General features: G+C 36.3%; 1 protein-coding gene across 3 annotated transcripts in view; it reads left to right on the top strand.

The window, feature by feature from the left end:
- Prkd3 (protein kinase D3) overlaps positions 1-18,022 on the top strand; it is a 73,674-nt gene that overhangs the window by 21,522 nt on the left and 34,130 nt on the right. For all 3 annotated transcript variants that reach the window (XM_070025389.1, XM_070025387.1, XM_070025388.1), the window contains 3 exons: positions 12,017-12,155; positions 13,842-13,973; positions 15,577-15,734. In XM_070025389.1, coding sequence (XP_069881490.1) covers positions 12,017-12,155; positions 13,842-13,973; positions 15,577-15,734 — 429 coding nt within the window. The remainder of the gene's footprint in view (positions 1-12,016; positions 12,156-13,841; positions 13,974-15,576; positions 15,735-18,022) is intronic.

The following is an 18,022-nucleotide window of genomic DNA, read 5'->3' as shown; positions in this document are numbered from 1 at the left end:
TGGGTTGCATAATGAAGACTTGGTGATTTCTTTATTAGAATGTTACATTCCTGAGAGTATATTGCTTCTTTAGATTAATGGTGATTATTGCATCTGTCTTCAACGTTACATATTTCTGAGTATAATTGATTTAACTCGACAGTTAATTATATGTCATCAAGCAGTAAATGAGTATGAAGTATGTTTTTCTGAATTTCTATATCGTTAGGTTCTTGTGCCTAATACAGTGAAATTGAGATAGTCTTGCATTGTGTGTGTGTGTATATGTGTATGTATACCTGTACATATCCCCCCCACCAGGACAAAAGATAGAAGCAGTTAAAGAAGACTTTGTAAAATCTTGATGTTACTAGAGGTGCAGGAAATTACCCCAAAGCACATAAATATCTTTAGGTTGATAATTAGTGGTAATTATCTCAAGAAATGGATAAGCCCAAATAAAAATAAAATTTTAGGCTTTTAAATTTTTAAAAAATCTTTATGAAGTAAATAGATCTTTCCATGTTCCTGGAAAAGGAATGCTGATCATATATAATTGCTACTTCCTAAATTAATTTTTCCCACTAAAGATCTTGGGGTTCTTTTAACCCTTAAAGTGTTGCTCTAAAATATATCTGATGTTACTCTAAAGTCATTGAGATTATCAACTTAAAAAATCGGAGAAGTGGGCTGGGAAGGTGGCTCAATGGTAGAGTGTTTGCCTTGCATGCATGAGACCCTGGGTTCAATTTCTCAGCACCACATAAGCAGAAAAAAGCTGGAAGTGGCGCTATGGCTCTAGTGATATAGTGCTAGCCTTGAGCTGAAGAGCTGAGGGACAGCGCTCAGGCCCAGAGTTCAAGCCCCACGACCAACCTTCCCCCCACAAATCTGAAAAGTAAGAGAAAGGGAAGGAAACTAAGTTACATGACTTACTCATGAAAAAATAAGCCTACGGTATATTTTGGGTATATGAGCTAAAGAAGGCATTATTTTAAAAAAATGATCACTTTTCTGAAAATGGAGTTTAGGAGAAATCAATTTTAAGCAGTTATTGGGACATTAATGTAACCTTCCACCTAAAATCTGACACCAAGATATATTTCAGAGGGAATTAAAGATGAAAACTCAAAGAGAAATTAGTATGCAAAGAAGTTAACTAATTGCTCAATAGTGAGATAATGAAGATAATGAAGAGTTTACTGATTTTATTGTTCAAAATTATAATGTAAATATGTAAAAATAATTAAAAAATAAGATTTGAGAAATACAACAGGAATTTATAGTATAAAATTAATAGTTCCATGTGCATATAAGAAAAACACTGATCTAATAAAGGGTCAAATGATAGCATATATTTCACAAGAAGATTATGTAAATTAGTAAACATGTGAGAAAATGTTTGAAATAATAGTTTTAAGATAAGTACATCTTAGATACCATGTGTTTGATTCAGAGAAAGCCAAAATTGGTATTCTTGTTACCAGGGAGGGTGTGATAAAAAGAAAAAAAAAACTCAGAAATTAGTCAACAGTCCTTGAATGGTTCAAAGCTTATTTTTTTAAAAAAAGCAATTAAAGGGGCTGGAAAGGTGGCTCAGTGGTAGAGCGCTTGCCTTGCATGCCTGAGGCCCTGGGTTCGATTCCTCAGCACCACATAAGCAAAAAGAAAAAAGCCGGAAGTGGCGCTGTGGTTCAAGTGGTAGAGCACTAGCCTTGAGCTGAAGAGCTGAGGGACAGCGCCCAGGCCCAGAGTTTAGGCCCCACGACCGGACCCAAAAAAAAAAAAAAATAGCAATTAAACTCAAACACAGATAATACAAAAGATATCCCCTCTCCTCTTCAAGAAAATATTACTTCAGCCAACACATAATTTTTGGTTGAGCTTTGCTTAAAACTTGGATATGACCAAAAGTGGTCACTCTTTGAATTTCATCCAATTTCATGACACATCCTGAGGGTGGAGTGGGGTGGAGTTTCTTTTGTTGTTGTTGTTAGCATAAGCCAAAACCTAGCTTCCTTTTTTTGAAGCTTTGAAATCTTTCCAAGCATTTATGATTCATTGAGACTGAGGCTGTTTTACTAGTGAGTTTCCTCAGATGCTTTTTTCTCAATAGATATATGGTAAGCAACAATAATCTGAGGTGGCAGTTACTTAAACTGATAAAATGATTCTTCAGAGCTGAAGAAAAGGAAGAAATGAGCAGATAAGCACCAGTATTCTTTCCTCTGTTGCTTCATGTATCAGTGCCTTCCTTGTGCTCAGGCTGCTCCCACTAGATTAGATTGTCAGTTACTTTGTAGAGCACTTTTTGGGGGGGGAGGAATTTGCAAAAGAACATGTTCTAGAATTCTCTGAAATTCTCAGTTATTTACTCCCTGACAACCCTAGTAGACTTTTTCTTTATTCCACATAAGCATATACATTAGGCCTTTGTTATTTTTTTGACCAGTGTTATATAGTCTCAATATTTAATCTTAATATGTAAGACCAACTTAAACGTGATCTTCAACCCTGGGTAATATCTGGAGATACTTTATTTTTATTTTTTTATTTTTGTCATTTGTGGAGCCTGAACTCAGGGCCCTGGGCACTGTTGCCGAACTTTGTCACTCAAGGCTAGCACTCTACCACTTTGAGCCACAATGCCACTTCCAGTTTTCTGGTGGTTAATTGGAGATAAGATTGGAGATAAGAGTCTCAGGGACTTTGCTGCTTAGGCTGGGTTTGAACTGTAATCCTCAGATCTTAGCCTCCTGAGTAGCTAGGATTACAGGCATTTCCATTGTGGGTGTTAAAAGTTCATTGTTACTAGCAGAAGTGGATAGAGAGCTGGATTGCTGCTGCATCACATAGGAGAGCCCCATAACACTTACCTGATCCAAAATGTAAATCATACTGATGTTGAAAACTCCTTGTTAAACTGATACAGCTAGAATTTCTGAAGTTCAGAGAAACCTAAACCTTTTCTCTATTAGTACTATTCTAGGATCTCCGTAAATTAAACAGTATAAATGTCTTCTACATCAAAAGTTTCTCCCATGCAGACATAAGAGTGCAAGCCTGTAATCCCAGAACTCAGAAGACTGAGGAAAGAGGGTCTTGAATTCAAGACTAGAATGGGCTATAATTTAGTAAGACCCTCCCCCCGCCAATTCTGATATTAAGTTGAGATGTTTCAAATAAGATTTATTGAGTATTTTTGTTTAGGAATCGTATACATTTTATTAGTTATATACACATACAATGAATTTAAATTTTTTAAATTGGGGTGTATGTATATATGTGTGTGTATATATATATATAGATATATATATGATTTTTTTTATAGCTGCTGGGTTGAACCTGGGGCCTCATGTATACTATGCAATCTTATCACGAGCTATATTTATAAAGTAAAATCTTAGCCTTCTATGATTTATAAACTTTTAGGGAGTCAGATTTTTGTTTGGTTTGTTCTGTTTTTTACATTGATAAACAACTAACAGGACTGGCAATCAAAACTGAGAAAGCAGACAAATGAGCAGCAGGTAGAACTGAGATTAAGCCGGTAGAAATTTGCTGGTCAGATGGCAGCTGGGAGATTACTTATAAGAGAGTCCGATTACAAGTAAGCAAACCAGAACTGAGGGAATAGGCGAAAAGCCAAGTCCATTTTACAGTGATTGTTCATGCATGGATTCCAAATATTGACATTATATTAGCTTTGTTATTAGTGAACCTTTAAAAATAATCATTCAAGGATGACATAGAAGAGTATACTATCTCGGTGTAGAGTTTTAAATGCAGGAGACTGACCAGAAATCTAAACTTTTATTTTATCACTTTTATTCTCTTACAATGATAGATAAATTCTGAGCCTTCATTTTCTTCTCTGTCAATCTAGAATCATAATACCTACTGCTACAAAACAAATTAATTAATTACAAATTAATACAGTGTCTGGGACATAATAAGTGCCTAAAAAATACTAATAGTTATGGTTTTAAAATCTATCTAAATCTGGAAATATCATTAGTCTTATAGAGATCTTAAAACTTTTATAAATACCAAAGCATGTATAGCAGCCTACCACATTTTGAAACGGCTTTCTTTTTTATTTTAGTATTTGACATAGGACAAAGTATAAAAAAATAAGTTTATGTTATTAATGATAGGGATTACTTGCACAAATTCTAGTGCATAATGACTATATGCAGTGAATGTTAATTTCCTTACTTCCTTGCTTTCATAGTGCCAAGAAACTTAGAAAATACCACTATAATGATATTGTTACTATTAATTTGTTGAATGAATGAAGTCAATTAATTGGAGTAAGAATGGAAGTTAACAGAAGGCAGTTTATTATGTTACATTGATATTCAGAAAAATGTTATTCTGACTAAAGTTATCTGCTTTAGCCAATTTAAAATGTTTGGATTTAAAACTATCTGTTTTTACCAGTTTAAAGTACTTAGTTTTAAGCCGGGTGCCAGTGGCTCATGCCTGTAATCGTAGCTATTCAGGAGGCTGAGATCTGAGGATCCAGTTAAAAGCCAGACATTAAAAGCCAGCCAGGGCTGGAAAGACGTTGAGACTCTTATCTCCAATAAACCACCAGAAAACTGGAAATGGCCCTGTAGCTCAAGTGGTAGAGTGCTAGCTTTGAGCTGGAGAGCTGAAGGATAGTGCCCAAGCCCAGAGTTAAAGCCCCAGGACCCACCAAAACAAAACAAACTCTTCCCCCTCCCCCCGCCTCTCTCTCTATATATATATGGTTTTAATTTTGACCATTTAGCATGTTACTAGACCTAAAGACTTTTTACTTCTGTAGTCTAATTTAGGGAAGATTTTGGTCTGGTCTGACTGAATACATTATCTCTGTAGGCATGTATTGGGTGTAATTTTCAGAATCTACCAGAGTGCAGGGAAAACCCCAGCTGTATCTTTTGTTTTCTAGAAATCACTTGTCATTCTGTCTTGCTTCATCTGCCCTGTTCTTTCTATTACAGCTGTGTTGTACTGTGGTCTGGTGACATCCTACACTTTATTCCTGCGTTTTTTTGTCTAGGCAAAACAGTGTTAGGCAGCCAGCCATTATCAAACTGAAAGCTCAAACTGGAAAAAAGAAGAAAAAATTCTAATGAATATTCAGGTTCAAATTGTGGCTGGAATAGAAGGTTCCAGAAAATTTGAGGTAAAGATAATCTGAACTAATAACAAAAAAAGATTGCTCAGATTTATGCCCAAAAGACAGATGTTAGATGAAGCAGCTCTCCTGGTATATCTAGAAATTCTGAATTGGAGAATAATGATGGAGTAAGAATAAATTCAGGTCCATGTTGAGAAATTTTTTTACTGACTCATCTAATGATTTTTGTCTTTATAGAGAAGCAGCCATTGAAATTATTTTTAATTAAATATTTAAAATTTATGTTAAATTTTAGATTTGTTTATAGAGAATTTATTAGGGCTAAATTAGGTGTTGCTTTAAAGAATTTTGTTGTTGTTTTTGCCAGTCATGAGGTTTGAACTCTGGATTTAGGCCCTGTCCTTAATTAAGCTTCTTTGACTCAAGGCTAGGATTCTATCATTTGAGCCACAGTGCCATTTTTTCAGCATAGTTTTTTGGAGATAAGCATCTAATGTACTTTCCTGCTTGGTCTGGCTTCAAACTGTAATCCTTAGATCTCAGTCTCCTGAGTAGCGCTAGGATTACAGCCACTGGCACCCAGCTTTGAAAGAATTTTGTTTGGAAGAATTGGAACCTTTTACTTTCAACAAGTTAATTCCATTAAAAGTAATATCTGTAAAATGTTATAGAAAGATAAGTTGATTTTTTTGAAATTGAGGCCAGAGTCTGAAGTAAGCAGAATTTATGGTAATGGAAATTTGATAACTGTGATGAAATTAAGATACTCTCCATGTGAACTAGGTAATTACTTCATTTTGTACCATCAAGTCCATTGATACAATCTGTAAAAGGCAAATTGGAAAATGCAAGGCTGGGGCTGCTGGAAAAAGGCCAAATTAACACCCTATTTTGCTTCTACCCTGCTTGTTTTTTTTACTATTTCTTTGATTTCCTTTTTCTTTTAATCAAGACTGAGGTAGGCTAGGGAAGGAAATATGGGTTTGTCCAGTTTTCAAAAGGTTGCCAACTTCTTTCCACATTTCTCAGCCTTCTATATTTTTGACTCCTTTATTTTTTATAGCAGAGCTTCTTAGATTTGGCACTAACTGACATTTGGGCTGGTTAAGTACTGTTCTGGAGGCTGTTCTAGACATTTTATAATGTTCTATCTCCAAATGCCAGTAGCCCAAGCTGTGGAAATTAAAAATATTTGAAGGGTCAAAATCATCCTGAGAGCCATTTCCCTAGAGGAATATTCTAAATAATAGCCACTGACAATTACTTATAGTTAACAACTGTATTTCTACCTATTCTTCTATATTTCTTCTAGTCTTGTTTCTTGTCGCAAGTGACCTTAATTTTTATTCTCCATATAATTACAAAAGGAAATATATATCACTCTATTAGCCAGGATTTGTATTTGGGAGTGGTAGATCGAAATAACAAATGAAACAGATTCACAAATGTAATCAAAGAATTCGTTAGCATTTGCTTGCCAGAATATTTTCTTCTTGTAAAATTGTACAACTGGGGCTGGGAAGGTGGCTCAGTGGTAGAGTGCTTGCCTTGCATGCATGAGGCCCTGGGTTTGATTCTTCAGCAGCTCATAAACAGAAAAGGCTGGAAGTGGCACTGTGGCTCAAGTAGTAGAGGGTTTGCCTTGAGCTGAAGAGCTAAGGGACAGCGCCCAGGCCCAGAGTTCAGGCCCCATAACACAACCTCTCCCCCCCCCCCCCACGCACAAAATTGTACAACTGAACAGGGTGTTTTTAGCAGAAGGTTTGTCCTGTTTTATTGTACTAAATTCTGATTTAGTATATAATCCATTCTCTAGGAAAAGATCTGATTTTCTGTATAGGTCATTGGCATCAGGTCAGCACACATAAAAATAATAACTAAATATTTACAGTACTCCCTGTTTTTGAGAGAGAGAGAGAGCAAGAGCGCGAGCATGCGCATGCATGGGCTGACTCTACAGCAGTGCTGAGCTCTCAGCCTCCTGAGTAGCTAGGATTATAGGCATGAGCCACTAGTGCCTGGCTTAAATCTCTTAAATATCAAATTGATGATACTGTTATTATTCATTAAGTTATTTGACTTTTAAGGAGGTTATTCTGTATTTATTTGTTCCAAGGAATAAATTCTATATTTTAATGTTTTTCTTCTTCCTTTGATGTTTTTAATGATTTAATTTTTCAGTTACCATTATTCAGAATTTCTTTGGTCAAATTAGGATTAATGATCCATAGATCTACCCAAGATAGTTTCTATAGAAATGTTATTTCTTTCTATTTCTTACTGTGTAATCTAGACCTGGATACTACTTTCATAACTTACAGTTTTAGCCTTTGTCAAGTGCTTAATCAGGTCTCTTCCTATTCTAGTTCTACACAGTGTTATCAGCATAATCTTTTTCATATAACAGATTAGATCTTGGTACAGCCTTGCTCTGGAACCCTCTGTCTTTCTCCCTCTGGGATAAAGAATAGCATTTGAACCATTAGTATTTATATAGCCATGAAATTTAATTTGACAAGAATCCTGTGAAGCCAGTACTTCTGTTGCTCCCATTTTGTAAAGAAGAAACTGATGTAGATAGAGACATTACTCAATTTATCTAAGGTGCTATAGTTAATAGGTGGCAAAACTTGAACCATGCTGACTCCAGGTTTGTTAGTATGGCTCCAGCCAGGCTCCATGTGCATGTTTGCCCTTGTTCTATCCAACTCTATTCTACCCATTCTGCAGTCCCATGTCTACACTTTTTTTTTTTTTTGGGTCCGGTCGTGGGGCCTGAACTCTAGGCCTGGGCGCTGTCCCTCAGCTCTTCAGCTCAAGGCTAGCGCTCTACCACTTGAGCCACAGCGCCACTTCTGGCTTTTTTCTTTTTGCTTATGTGGTGCTGAGGAATCGAACCCAGGGCCTCAGGCATGCAAGGCAAGCGCTCTACCACTGAGCCACCTTCCCAGCCCCCATGGCTACACTTTTGACCTATCCATTTGCCTTGTGCTTTTTCAGCGATGACATTTGTATTTTCCCTTTCATCTCTAGAAACCCTGCTTTTCATTGTCCTGTCTCCATTTCCTTTTTCCCTTGCATTTCTTTCACCTTCCCCTCTTCTCTCCCTTTCTCTTACAGTTTTGTTCAAATAACACACTGGATCCTTCTACTCCCAAGTTATTTACTCGTATTACAGATTTTTAAAAAATGTTATTTGCCATTACCTTATTGTTGTATAATATTTGTGTTTATTTCTATCTTTCTACTAGGTTGTAAGATCCTCTTTATAAATGGTGGGACCGATACCTTGGACATAGCCAATATGCGAGAATTATAATTTAAAAATAAACCAATTTCATTTTTGCCGATATTTGTTAGATATTTTTATAAGAGTAAAATGTGGAACCTTTATTTTTTAGTGATCCCAGGATTTATTACAGTTTTGAACATACTTTGTTCTCAAATTTGATAATAATTTAACAAAATTAAAATTTCAATTTTAAAAAACAGTAGATTTTCTAGCTCTCTGTTTTTAACTCTTTGAGAATTCTTACACTGTTAGACATATGTTAAAACATATTATGAACTTTTATAAATACTATTGCTAACTCAAATATAGTTGAAAGTAGAATTAGTCTTATAAAAATTACAAATCTCTCCCTCCCTCTCTTCCTCTTCCTCCCTTCCTCAATTCCTGCCTTTCTCCCTTCCTCCCTTCTATTCTTATATCAATTCTAGAGCTTGCTTGCTCGCTCACAGGTGGTGCTCTAGCACTTGTGACATACCACCAGTCTAGTATTTCACTCTCGTGGACTTCTCTGCCTAGGCTAGTTTTAAATTATGATCTTCCAGGTCGCAGCCTCCTAAATAGCTAGGATTACAGGAATAAGCCAGTAGCACCCTAATAAAATTTGAAATATTTCTGACTGGGATTGGTGGTGACCCCTTAAACCAAGCACCAGGAAGCTAAAACATTACTGCTTTGAATGTATGGTGAATCCAGACTGGATCACATAGCAATACCCTGTCTCTTGGGAAAAAGAAAGAAAAAAATTTAGATATGTCTATACTTTCACATTATTTTCCAGGTTTAGAAATATATAAATAGTTGGGCACCAGTGGCTCATGCCTATAATCCTCGCTACTCGGGGAGCTGAGATCCTGAGGATTGTGGTTTGGCTGGGACAGTAAAGTCCATAAGATTCTTATTTCCAATTAACTACAAAAAAGCTGGGTAGAGTGCCAGCTTTGAGAAAAAAAAAAGTGAAGTAACAGCTCCCAGGCCTTGAGCCTTGAGTTTTAAGCCCCCAGGACACACACACACACACACACACACGCACGCACGCACGCACACACACACACACACATGCACGCACACACGCAGAGTCAATATATATGTTCTTTCTGATTTGTCATTGTTTTCAATTTAAAAAAATTTAGAGTCTTTAAAGAACTCTTTAGACAACTCTGTAGGACCTTTTAAATGACAAAACTAAAATTAGAAAGCAAGAGGAAGCTAGTTGGTTATTATACTAAAATACCTTCTAAATAAAACACCTTGCCCTAAGATTTTAGGTTGCCATAAGGGGCTGCAAATTTGGCTATGCTTTCCTTACTCCCCCACCACAATGGACAGAGTAAACCAGAAAATATGATTAATAATGTCATTGGCATGTTCACATGATAAAATCAGAAATTTTTCTTTCATGTGTTCTTACAAAGCAGGGCTACTATATGAAATTGGTAAACCATGTCATCAGCAACATCTTACAGTAAATTTATTTATACTTTCACGTAACTGATTCATACGAAGCCAGTCAACACAGGCCAGTAACATACTACATCTTCCACTAATGCCTCCATCAGAAAGAATGACATTGCCCCATTTGTTAGGAAATGGAAAGACTTGGAAAAAATTATATTAAGCGAAGTAAGCCAGGCCCAAAGAAACATAGGCCCCATGGTTTCCCTTATTTGCAATATCTAGTATATGTATGAGTCAAGCGGAAAAGGTCAGATAATGTGATGTTAAGAAAATGAACCCTTAGATGTATATTTTAATGTTTTTTCTTTCATGCATGTGTTTCTAACGCATTTATAAGATTATTTCTTTGTTGCTTTGTATGTCCCTCCCCCACAGTATAACCCCTGCTTTCACTATATTTGATGTCAGTATAACTTGTGGAGGAGATGGGGAAAAACCAGTTGTTTAAGGATACAGGTGGACCTGTTGCAACAATGAGAAGTACAAGTTGTCATGTCCAAAACGAGCTTTAGTCGATGTGGGGTGGGGGTGGGGTTGAGGATTGGGACTGGGGGGGGGAGGGAGGAGGCTGGGAAGGGATGTGAAGGGTAAACAAAGGAGGAGGGTGCAATGCTTGGTAAGAAATGTATGCATTATCCTGCCCATGTAATTGTAACCCCTCTGTACAGTATGTTCACAAATAAAATAAAATAAATTTTAAAAAAAGGATATGAATAATCTGTGAGACACTAAAGTAAGAATATTTAAAATGCTGAGACCTGAACACTTCTCTAGAGTTTTCTTTGAAAACTAATTATTTTGTAAGACAGTATTCAAAATTACAAAATAATTAGAAGACAGTATTCAAAATTCTCTTAACCTCAAACTATTTACTATAAAAATTTAAACAAATATTTTCATATTTTAGTCTACATACTAAGCCTCTAAGTATCTTGGCATGATAGTCAGAAAATGTGGAAGCCTTGGAATAATACAAGTTGGGCATATGAGAATAAATCCACAAATGCTCTGGTCAGTTTTTTTGCCTGGTACTGGTGGCTCATGCCTGTAGTCCTAGTTACTCATGAAGCTGAGATCTTAGGATCTCAGTTTGAAGCCAGCCAGGGCAGGAAAGCCTGTGATACTTATATCCAATTAACTACAAAATCAGAAGTAGCACCTAGGCCCTGATTCAAGCCCCATGGACACCCCCCCTAAAAAAATTAGACAATCATATATTTGTAATTACATTAAGATATTAGGTAAATGCTAGAGGTTAGAGGAGCATTTGCGAATGTTAGAATTAGTACTTTTGCTTGAGAATGATTGATCTTTAATAGAGTTTACTAGAATGATGTAACTGCTGTTTGATATGGTAATCCAAGGCCAAGGTGGTAGTTGAGGCCTTCTAATGTGGCTGTGATCTGGAACTAAGCTTTTATTAATTTTCATAATTTCAAATTTAACTACATGTGGTTAGTAGCTGTACTGATTAGCTTTCCATTTCTGTAACAAATACAGAAAATAACGAGAAAATGATTTGATTTGGCCTTATTTTAGAGGGATCAGTTAGCTCTGTTACTTTGGGCAAGGCAATACATCATGACAAGAACATGTGACAGAGCAAAACTATTCACTTTGTGGTCAAGAAGCAGGAGAATGCCAAAGAGTCCAGGTTCCTATAGACTCCTTCAAAGGCATGCACCCAGTAACCTAAAGACCTACTGGTAGAACAACACCCTTTCCCACATTAAGGTTCAACAGTCTCTCAGTGCTGTTGCTCTGGTGACCAAGCCTTAAGTACATGGACCTTTGGGAGACACTTACACAGCTGAACTAAACAGTAGCTAACCTTATATTGGACAGTTTAGTTCTAAAAGAGTAGGAAAGACTACTTGCTTGCCTTGCCAGGCTAAGAAAAGAGGGTAAAGTGCAAAGTTATATTCTCCAATCAGCAATTTAGAAATGCTATATTTCTAAGAGACGTAAGTCAGTATTTGTGAATTTACAGTTCTGTTTTTGAACTTAAGCCTGTTTTACCTTTTAGATGTTGATAGAATCACTGTTGGTAAACAGTGTTCAAATAAAACAGTGTATTTAAACTTCTTTTATAATATTAAAATATTTATTTAAAAAATAGAAGGCTATGGGTATATTGATAGAAGATTATTTTCTCACAGTTTCCAGAGTGTGGCTTCTTTGGCATGTATGATAAAATTCTTCTCTTTCGCCATGACATGAACTCAGAAAATATACTGCAGCTGATTACTTCAGCAGATGAAATACGTGAAGGAGATTTAGTAGAAGTTGTTCTTTCGGGTAAGTAAATAGTTCCTATTGTTCCCTCTTCCCTTTTGTCAAAAAAACTTCATTTTCTCTACTGAATGCAATGTTCCATTATACTTGAGAGATACTGTATAATTTTTTGGTCTGTAGTAATGGTTGGCATGTGATGTTTTACTTTCAGGAAGGTTTTATCAAGAAGGTTATATGAGGAACTAGAAAAGTGAACTGTGAATGTTAGGAAGCTAGGAAAATTTTGAGTTGAAACAAGAATATATTCTTTTTCTCTGAGTTGAACAAGTTGTGTTTCCTTTTCCCTATTTCTGTTAAGAATATAGACGAGAAGAATTGAAGTTCAAAAAGAAGCATCAGGGGGAAAAAGACATTTTCAAAATACAGAAGAAATAAGACTATTTGCATGGCTTTAAAAAAATGCTTCTTCCTTTTTTGTTCCTAGTGGACATATCTCTTTTACCCTTTTTTTTGCCATGCCTTGTTCCATAGCTCCCACTCTTTCTAGTCTCATCGAAGAGTATGTGGGCAAATTATTTGTGAGGAATATTAAGGAATAAAGAACATTATGTTCATCGTAGCTCTGTAATATTCCTTATTTGTCAAGAAAAGAGATCTTATGAGAGAAAGGAGGCAAGCTGACCAGCTAAGCATCCAGAGTGATGCTACTACTGTTCTGTCTTCCCAAACTCATCTCAAGTCTATTTTTGATAATGTAATCACCACCTTTCCTTATTTGTTCCAATCTTCTTATCTTTCATTACTGATCCTCCCGTTCATCTAGCTCTCTGTCCCCTACCACATTGATCATTTTATCTTTTACACTATAACACTCAACAATCTATTGCCATTTTTAGCTTCTTCTTCACTTGTGAGACTCTTTGTTCCCTGGAGTCCATGCCTTTTTCTTTGGCTCCCTTGTCAAACCACAGGGATTTCCACTCAATTTGTTTATTGGGGTGAAAGGAAACTCTGTGTGTCTGCTGTTTCTTTGCCTACTGAGAGGAGAGGATTCCCTCTCTGTTAACCAATGTATAAAAATCACTGAGGAGAACAGATATAACATATCCTGAAATCCTAAGTTAGAACTTATATTTTCCTAGAGAAACAGTGTGATGAAATGAGGTTAAGTTTGAAGTTGTTTTAAATTTTTACTTTCTGTGTTCAATGTCCTAGTGTATCATACACTGAGCTTTTTTTTTTTTTTTTTTTTTGCGGTTGTGGGGCCTGAACTCTGGGCGCTGTCCCTCAGCTTTTCAGGTCAAAGCTAGTGCTCTACCACTTGAGCCACAGTGCCACTTCTGGCTTTTTCTGCTTATTTGGTGTTGAGGAACCGAACTCAGAGCCTCATGCATGCAAGGCAAGAACTCTGCCACTGAGCCACTTTACCAGCCCCTACACTGAGCAGTTTTTAATTGTCTAAAGTAGATCTAAAGGCTATTTGCAATTTTGTCATTGTGCAAAACTGCTTTTGAATATCTGAATATGTTAACCTACAGGCTTCCAAGTTGAATTGGAGCCTGATTTATTTGAAGCTAGTGGACATCTTAAACTAGAGTTGAAAAATTATAGTTAAATGATGAAAATACTTTATTTTTATGTTCAAGTGAGACTTTTCCTAGAAGTTCTTGTTTTTATATAAATATTCATGGCAAGTATTCCTAATTGCTTTATTTTTAACATTTCTTTCTTTCTTTCTTTCTTTTTAAGCTTTGGCCACAGTAGAAGACTTCCAGATACGTCCACATACTCTCTATGTACATTCTTACAAAGCTCCCACTTTTTGTGATTATTGTGGAGAGATGCTTTGGGGATTGGTACGTCAGGGACTAAAATGTGAAGGTACGTGATTGCAAATTTTTTGTAGTAATTTGGAAGAGGATTTTACATTTACATTTTTAAATTGATGGAAAAAGTAAGATGGTAGTTGGTGTCTAGGGAGTCAACTAGAGTTTATTTTGCAGAGATTATGACTCTGGTTTTTCTTCTGCCACCTAGTTGTTCTTTTTTCCCCTCCCCTCCCTTTCTTTTTTAACCTTGTGCTGGCACCCAGGCTTGAACTCAGGACTTTGTGGAGCTGGTGTTCTACTGCCAGTTGGCATTTTGCTGGTTAATTGGAAATAGAGTGGACTTTCATGGACTTTTCTGCCTGGACTGGCTTTGAATCTCTATTATCTAATCTCAACCTCCTTAGTAGCTAGACTTCCCACCTAATAGTTTGGTGTTTTAGACCAGACGTTTTTGAGGGTTGATTTACTCTCTATAAAATATATTCTACCATAATGCTTTTATAAATTATTAAATAAGGTAATATGGATAAATATTTGGCAGAGAGAAATAGCTCAATAAATATTAACCTCCTTACCTTTTTAGAAATGTAGATTCCCTATATATAAAACAATGAAACTGTCAAAAGTTCTAAGCTTGAATTTCTAGCAAATAAACTGCAGGTTTACATTTCTAATTATGAAACAGTTTTCTAATGTGTTATTTTCTATACAGGGCCAGAAAGCTAAATATTTTAGTCTTTGCCAGCCATATGGTCATCATGGACTTTCCTGCCCTGGCTGGCTTTGATTCTCAATACTCAGATCTCAACCTCCTGAGTAGCTATAATTACTGGCATGAGCCACTGGCACCCAGCTTAAATCTTCTTTTTTAGTCAGCCAGAGACAATATATAAACAAACAGCATGTCTCTGTTCCAGTAAAACTTGTATTTATGAACCTTGAAATTTGAGTTTTGTATACTTGTCATGTTAGGGAAAGAATTTGGTATACATGCTACAGTTTGGTACTAGCCAGTGCTTTAAGCCAATGGTTATCAAACTTTTCAAGGAACCATAAAACATCTTTGCTGAAGGTCATCACTGTGATTTCTAATTCAGTAGATTTGGGGTGAAATCCTGTAATTTACATTTCTAGTATATTCCCAGTTGGTTGCCACAGGAACTATACCTCAGAATCACCTGATTGATCTAATTTAATCTTTCTGAAGAAATCTTTCTACACATATCCAATTCTTGACCTTGTTAGCTTCCACTTATCTAACTAGTTATATAAGTTCCTAATTAGGCTAGATACTGTTGTCAGAAAAAAAAAGAGACACTGGTTGTTTTTTTTTTTTTTGGTCCGGTTGTGGGGCCTGAACTCTGGGCCTGGGCACTGTCCCTCAGCTCTTCAGCTCAAGGCTAGCACTCTACCACTTGAGCAGCAGCGCCATTTCCGGCTTTTTTCTTTTTGCTTGTGTGGTGCTGAGGAATCGAACCCAGGGCCTCAGGCATGCAAGGTAAGCGCTCTACCACTGAGCCATCTTCCCAGCCCCTAGACACTGGTTTTTAGATGTTACACTTAAATAGGAAAAGAAAAGAGACTGGTTTTTATGTGTTACACTTAAATAGAAAAATGTTTTTAATCTTTAATTTTACCTTTTATAATATATTTAGGATGTGGATTAAATTATCATAAACGATGTGCCTTCAAGATTCCAAATAACTGTAGTGGAGTAAGAAAGAGACGGCTGTCTAATGTATCTCTGCCAGGACCTGGCCTCTCAGTTCCAAGACCTCTACAGCCTGAATGTGTACCCCTTCTCAGTGAGGAGGTATGTATTGAAAAGTAACAGAAAAATATTTTACTAGTATTTCCTGGTGTTTATATGAGGTTTGTGATATCAGCCTAGAACATTAGTTGTGTGCTAAAAATATAGTAATGTTCCTACACTTACAAAAGTAAAAGCTTAATCATGAAAACAAGGTTTACCAACAGTAAACAAGTTGGATTTATTTATTTATTTATTTATTTATTTTTGGTTGTGGGTCTTGAACTCTGGGCCTGTGTACTGTCCCTCAGCTCTTCAGCTCAAGGCTAATGCTCTACCACTTGAGCCACAGCGCCACTTCCAGTTTTCTGGTGGCTAATTGGAGAAAAGACTCTCACAGACTTTCCTGCTTGGGCTGGCTTTGAACCACAATCCTCAGATCTCAGCCTCCTGAGTAGTTAGGATTACAGGTGTGAGACACTGGGGCCCCGCAACAAGTTGAATTTTTCGCACACTGAAATTGTATTATCATTTTGACCACTGTCATAGCTTTCTAACCAATTTCCTGGTTCTTGGTCTCCATTTAAATACAACAACCAGATCAAATTTCTTAATATATAACTCTCACTACTCCCTACTAGGAAACTGTTACTCAAGAGGTCTTCAAAGTAACAGCACCAGTACAGTATAAAGTGACAAAATCATGGCTTTGGTTGGTTGTCTTGATACTCAGCAAATTTTGCTAAGCTGAAATTCTAGGGTAAAAATCTCCTGTTTATATATTGCTTAACTCTAGTACAAGATTTTTAAAGTAGGAAAAGAAGGCTATGGTATAGAGACCATGTGGTCATAGATAGCCCCTTATTTTCAGTCTCTATTCTCATGGTATCCAGGATTCACATGATTCCAGGATCTCCTGCAGGTAATAAAATGTTATAAAAATAAAATGATACAGCATTTGCATATAAAATATGTGTTCTCTTGTACACCCTTAACTTATTCCTGGGTTAAATATAATACTTAGTATACTGTTAATGGTAAGTCAACAGATGATGTCCTTATTGTCTAGGCAGTAAAGACAAAAATATCTGTATATGTTTTATACAGATGTAGCCATCGTAGGACTAATTAGATTTTCAATTTGTGGTTGTATCCATCTATGCCAAACTTGAGGGTACAGAGGCTCACCGATTACATTCAAATTCATTAATTTACATTTGTCTTAGAAAGTTGAAAGCTCATAGGAAGTGTAAGAAGTAGAGTGATATGTTTGAATTAGTTTGACTGCTCAGAGTATTTTAGAACAAGTAGAACTTGTAGAGTGGAAAGTCTCTCAAGAAATTTACTTTTATCAGTGCAGGCATGCATGCAGTCCCAAGTATGAGTAAATGCAGAATAAGGAAAGAGCTCATGGGTGAAAATCAGAAGGGAAGAAAGTGGAAAAGGCAGTTAGGAAACAAGAAACTCCTGAAGCTGAAACAAGAATAAAGAACTGGCTGGCCCATACTCAGAGGCTCTTAGGCTTTCATGTACCAGGCTTTCCACTAAGAACTTTATCTTTTCTTACATAATCCTAAACACAGTCCAGAGCCATATAATATCCTAATTCCATACGTAAGGAAATGAGGAAGGAAAATTGCAGAGAAGAAAAGCTTCACTGAATACTGAAATACTGAAGCTGAAAACAGGCAAGCTGGAAGTAGATCCTTCGAATCTGACTTTGAGATTGTCTTTGTTCACATTTAAGAAGGCAATTTCTATTAAGAAACAGAAGATACTCATTGCATTTAGCTAGAATGGGATCACTAAGGACCTAAGGTAGCAAATCCAGAATTGAGGACTGGCTATTTGAAGATGAGACATAAAAATATTCCTCCTCTCCGTACATTTTTCAAGTAATCAGAATAGGACAGAATTGAACTAGAAAGAAAATTTCATGCCAAAGAAGGTATATACAAGTAGAGGATTTGGGAGAGAATAAGGGATGCAAAAGGAAATGTACTTTTTACCTGACATATGTAAAGGTAACCCTGCTGTATATAATCTCTAAAACAACAATAAAGTAAATTAGAAAAAAAAAGTGGAAGCATTTCTCTCACTAATACTCCAGTGACAACTGGATACAAATAATTGACCAGATACAGTGGTACAGCCCTATAATCTCAGCAGTTGTGAGGCAGAGGCTAAACAATTGAATAATTGGGGCCAGCCTAGTCTATATATTAAGTTCTTGTCTCAAAAACCAAAAGAGAAAATTCTCACATAATTGTTTTCTGTATTAAATATAATTGAGAATTGACAGGATTATTTTTTCTGTGAGCAGTTAGTTAACTTAAGCAAATATTTGCTTT

This window comes from Dipodomys merriami, unplaced genomic scaffold (genome assembly GCF_024711535.1).
Source record: "Dipodomys merriami isolate MVZ:Mamm:240054 unplaced genomic scaffold, mDipMer1.0.p SCAF_17, whole genome shotgun sequence".
NCBI lineage: Eukaryota > Metazoa > Chordata > Mammalia > Rodentia > Heteromyidae > Dipodomys > Dipodomys merriami.
The sequence above is the reverse complement of the archived record's forward strand: the minus strand, read 5'-3'. Positions and strand labels throughout refer to the sequence as shown.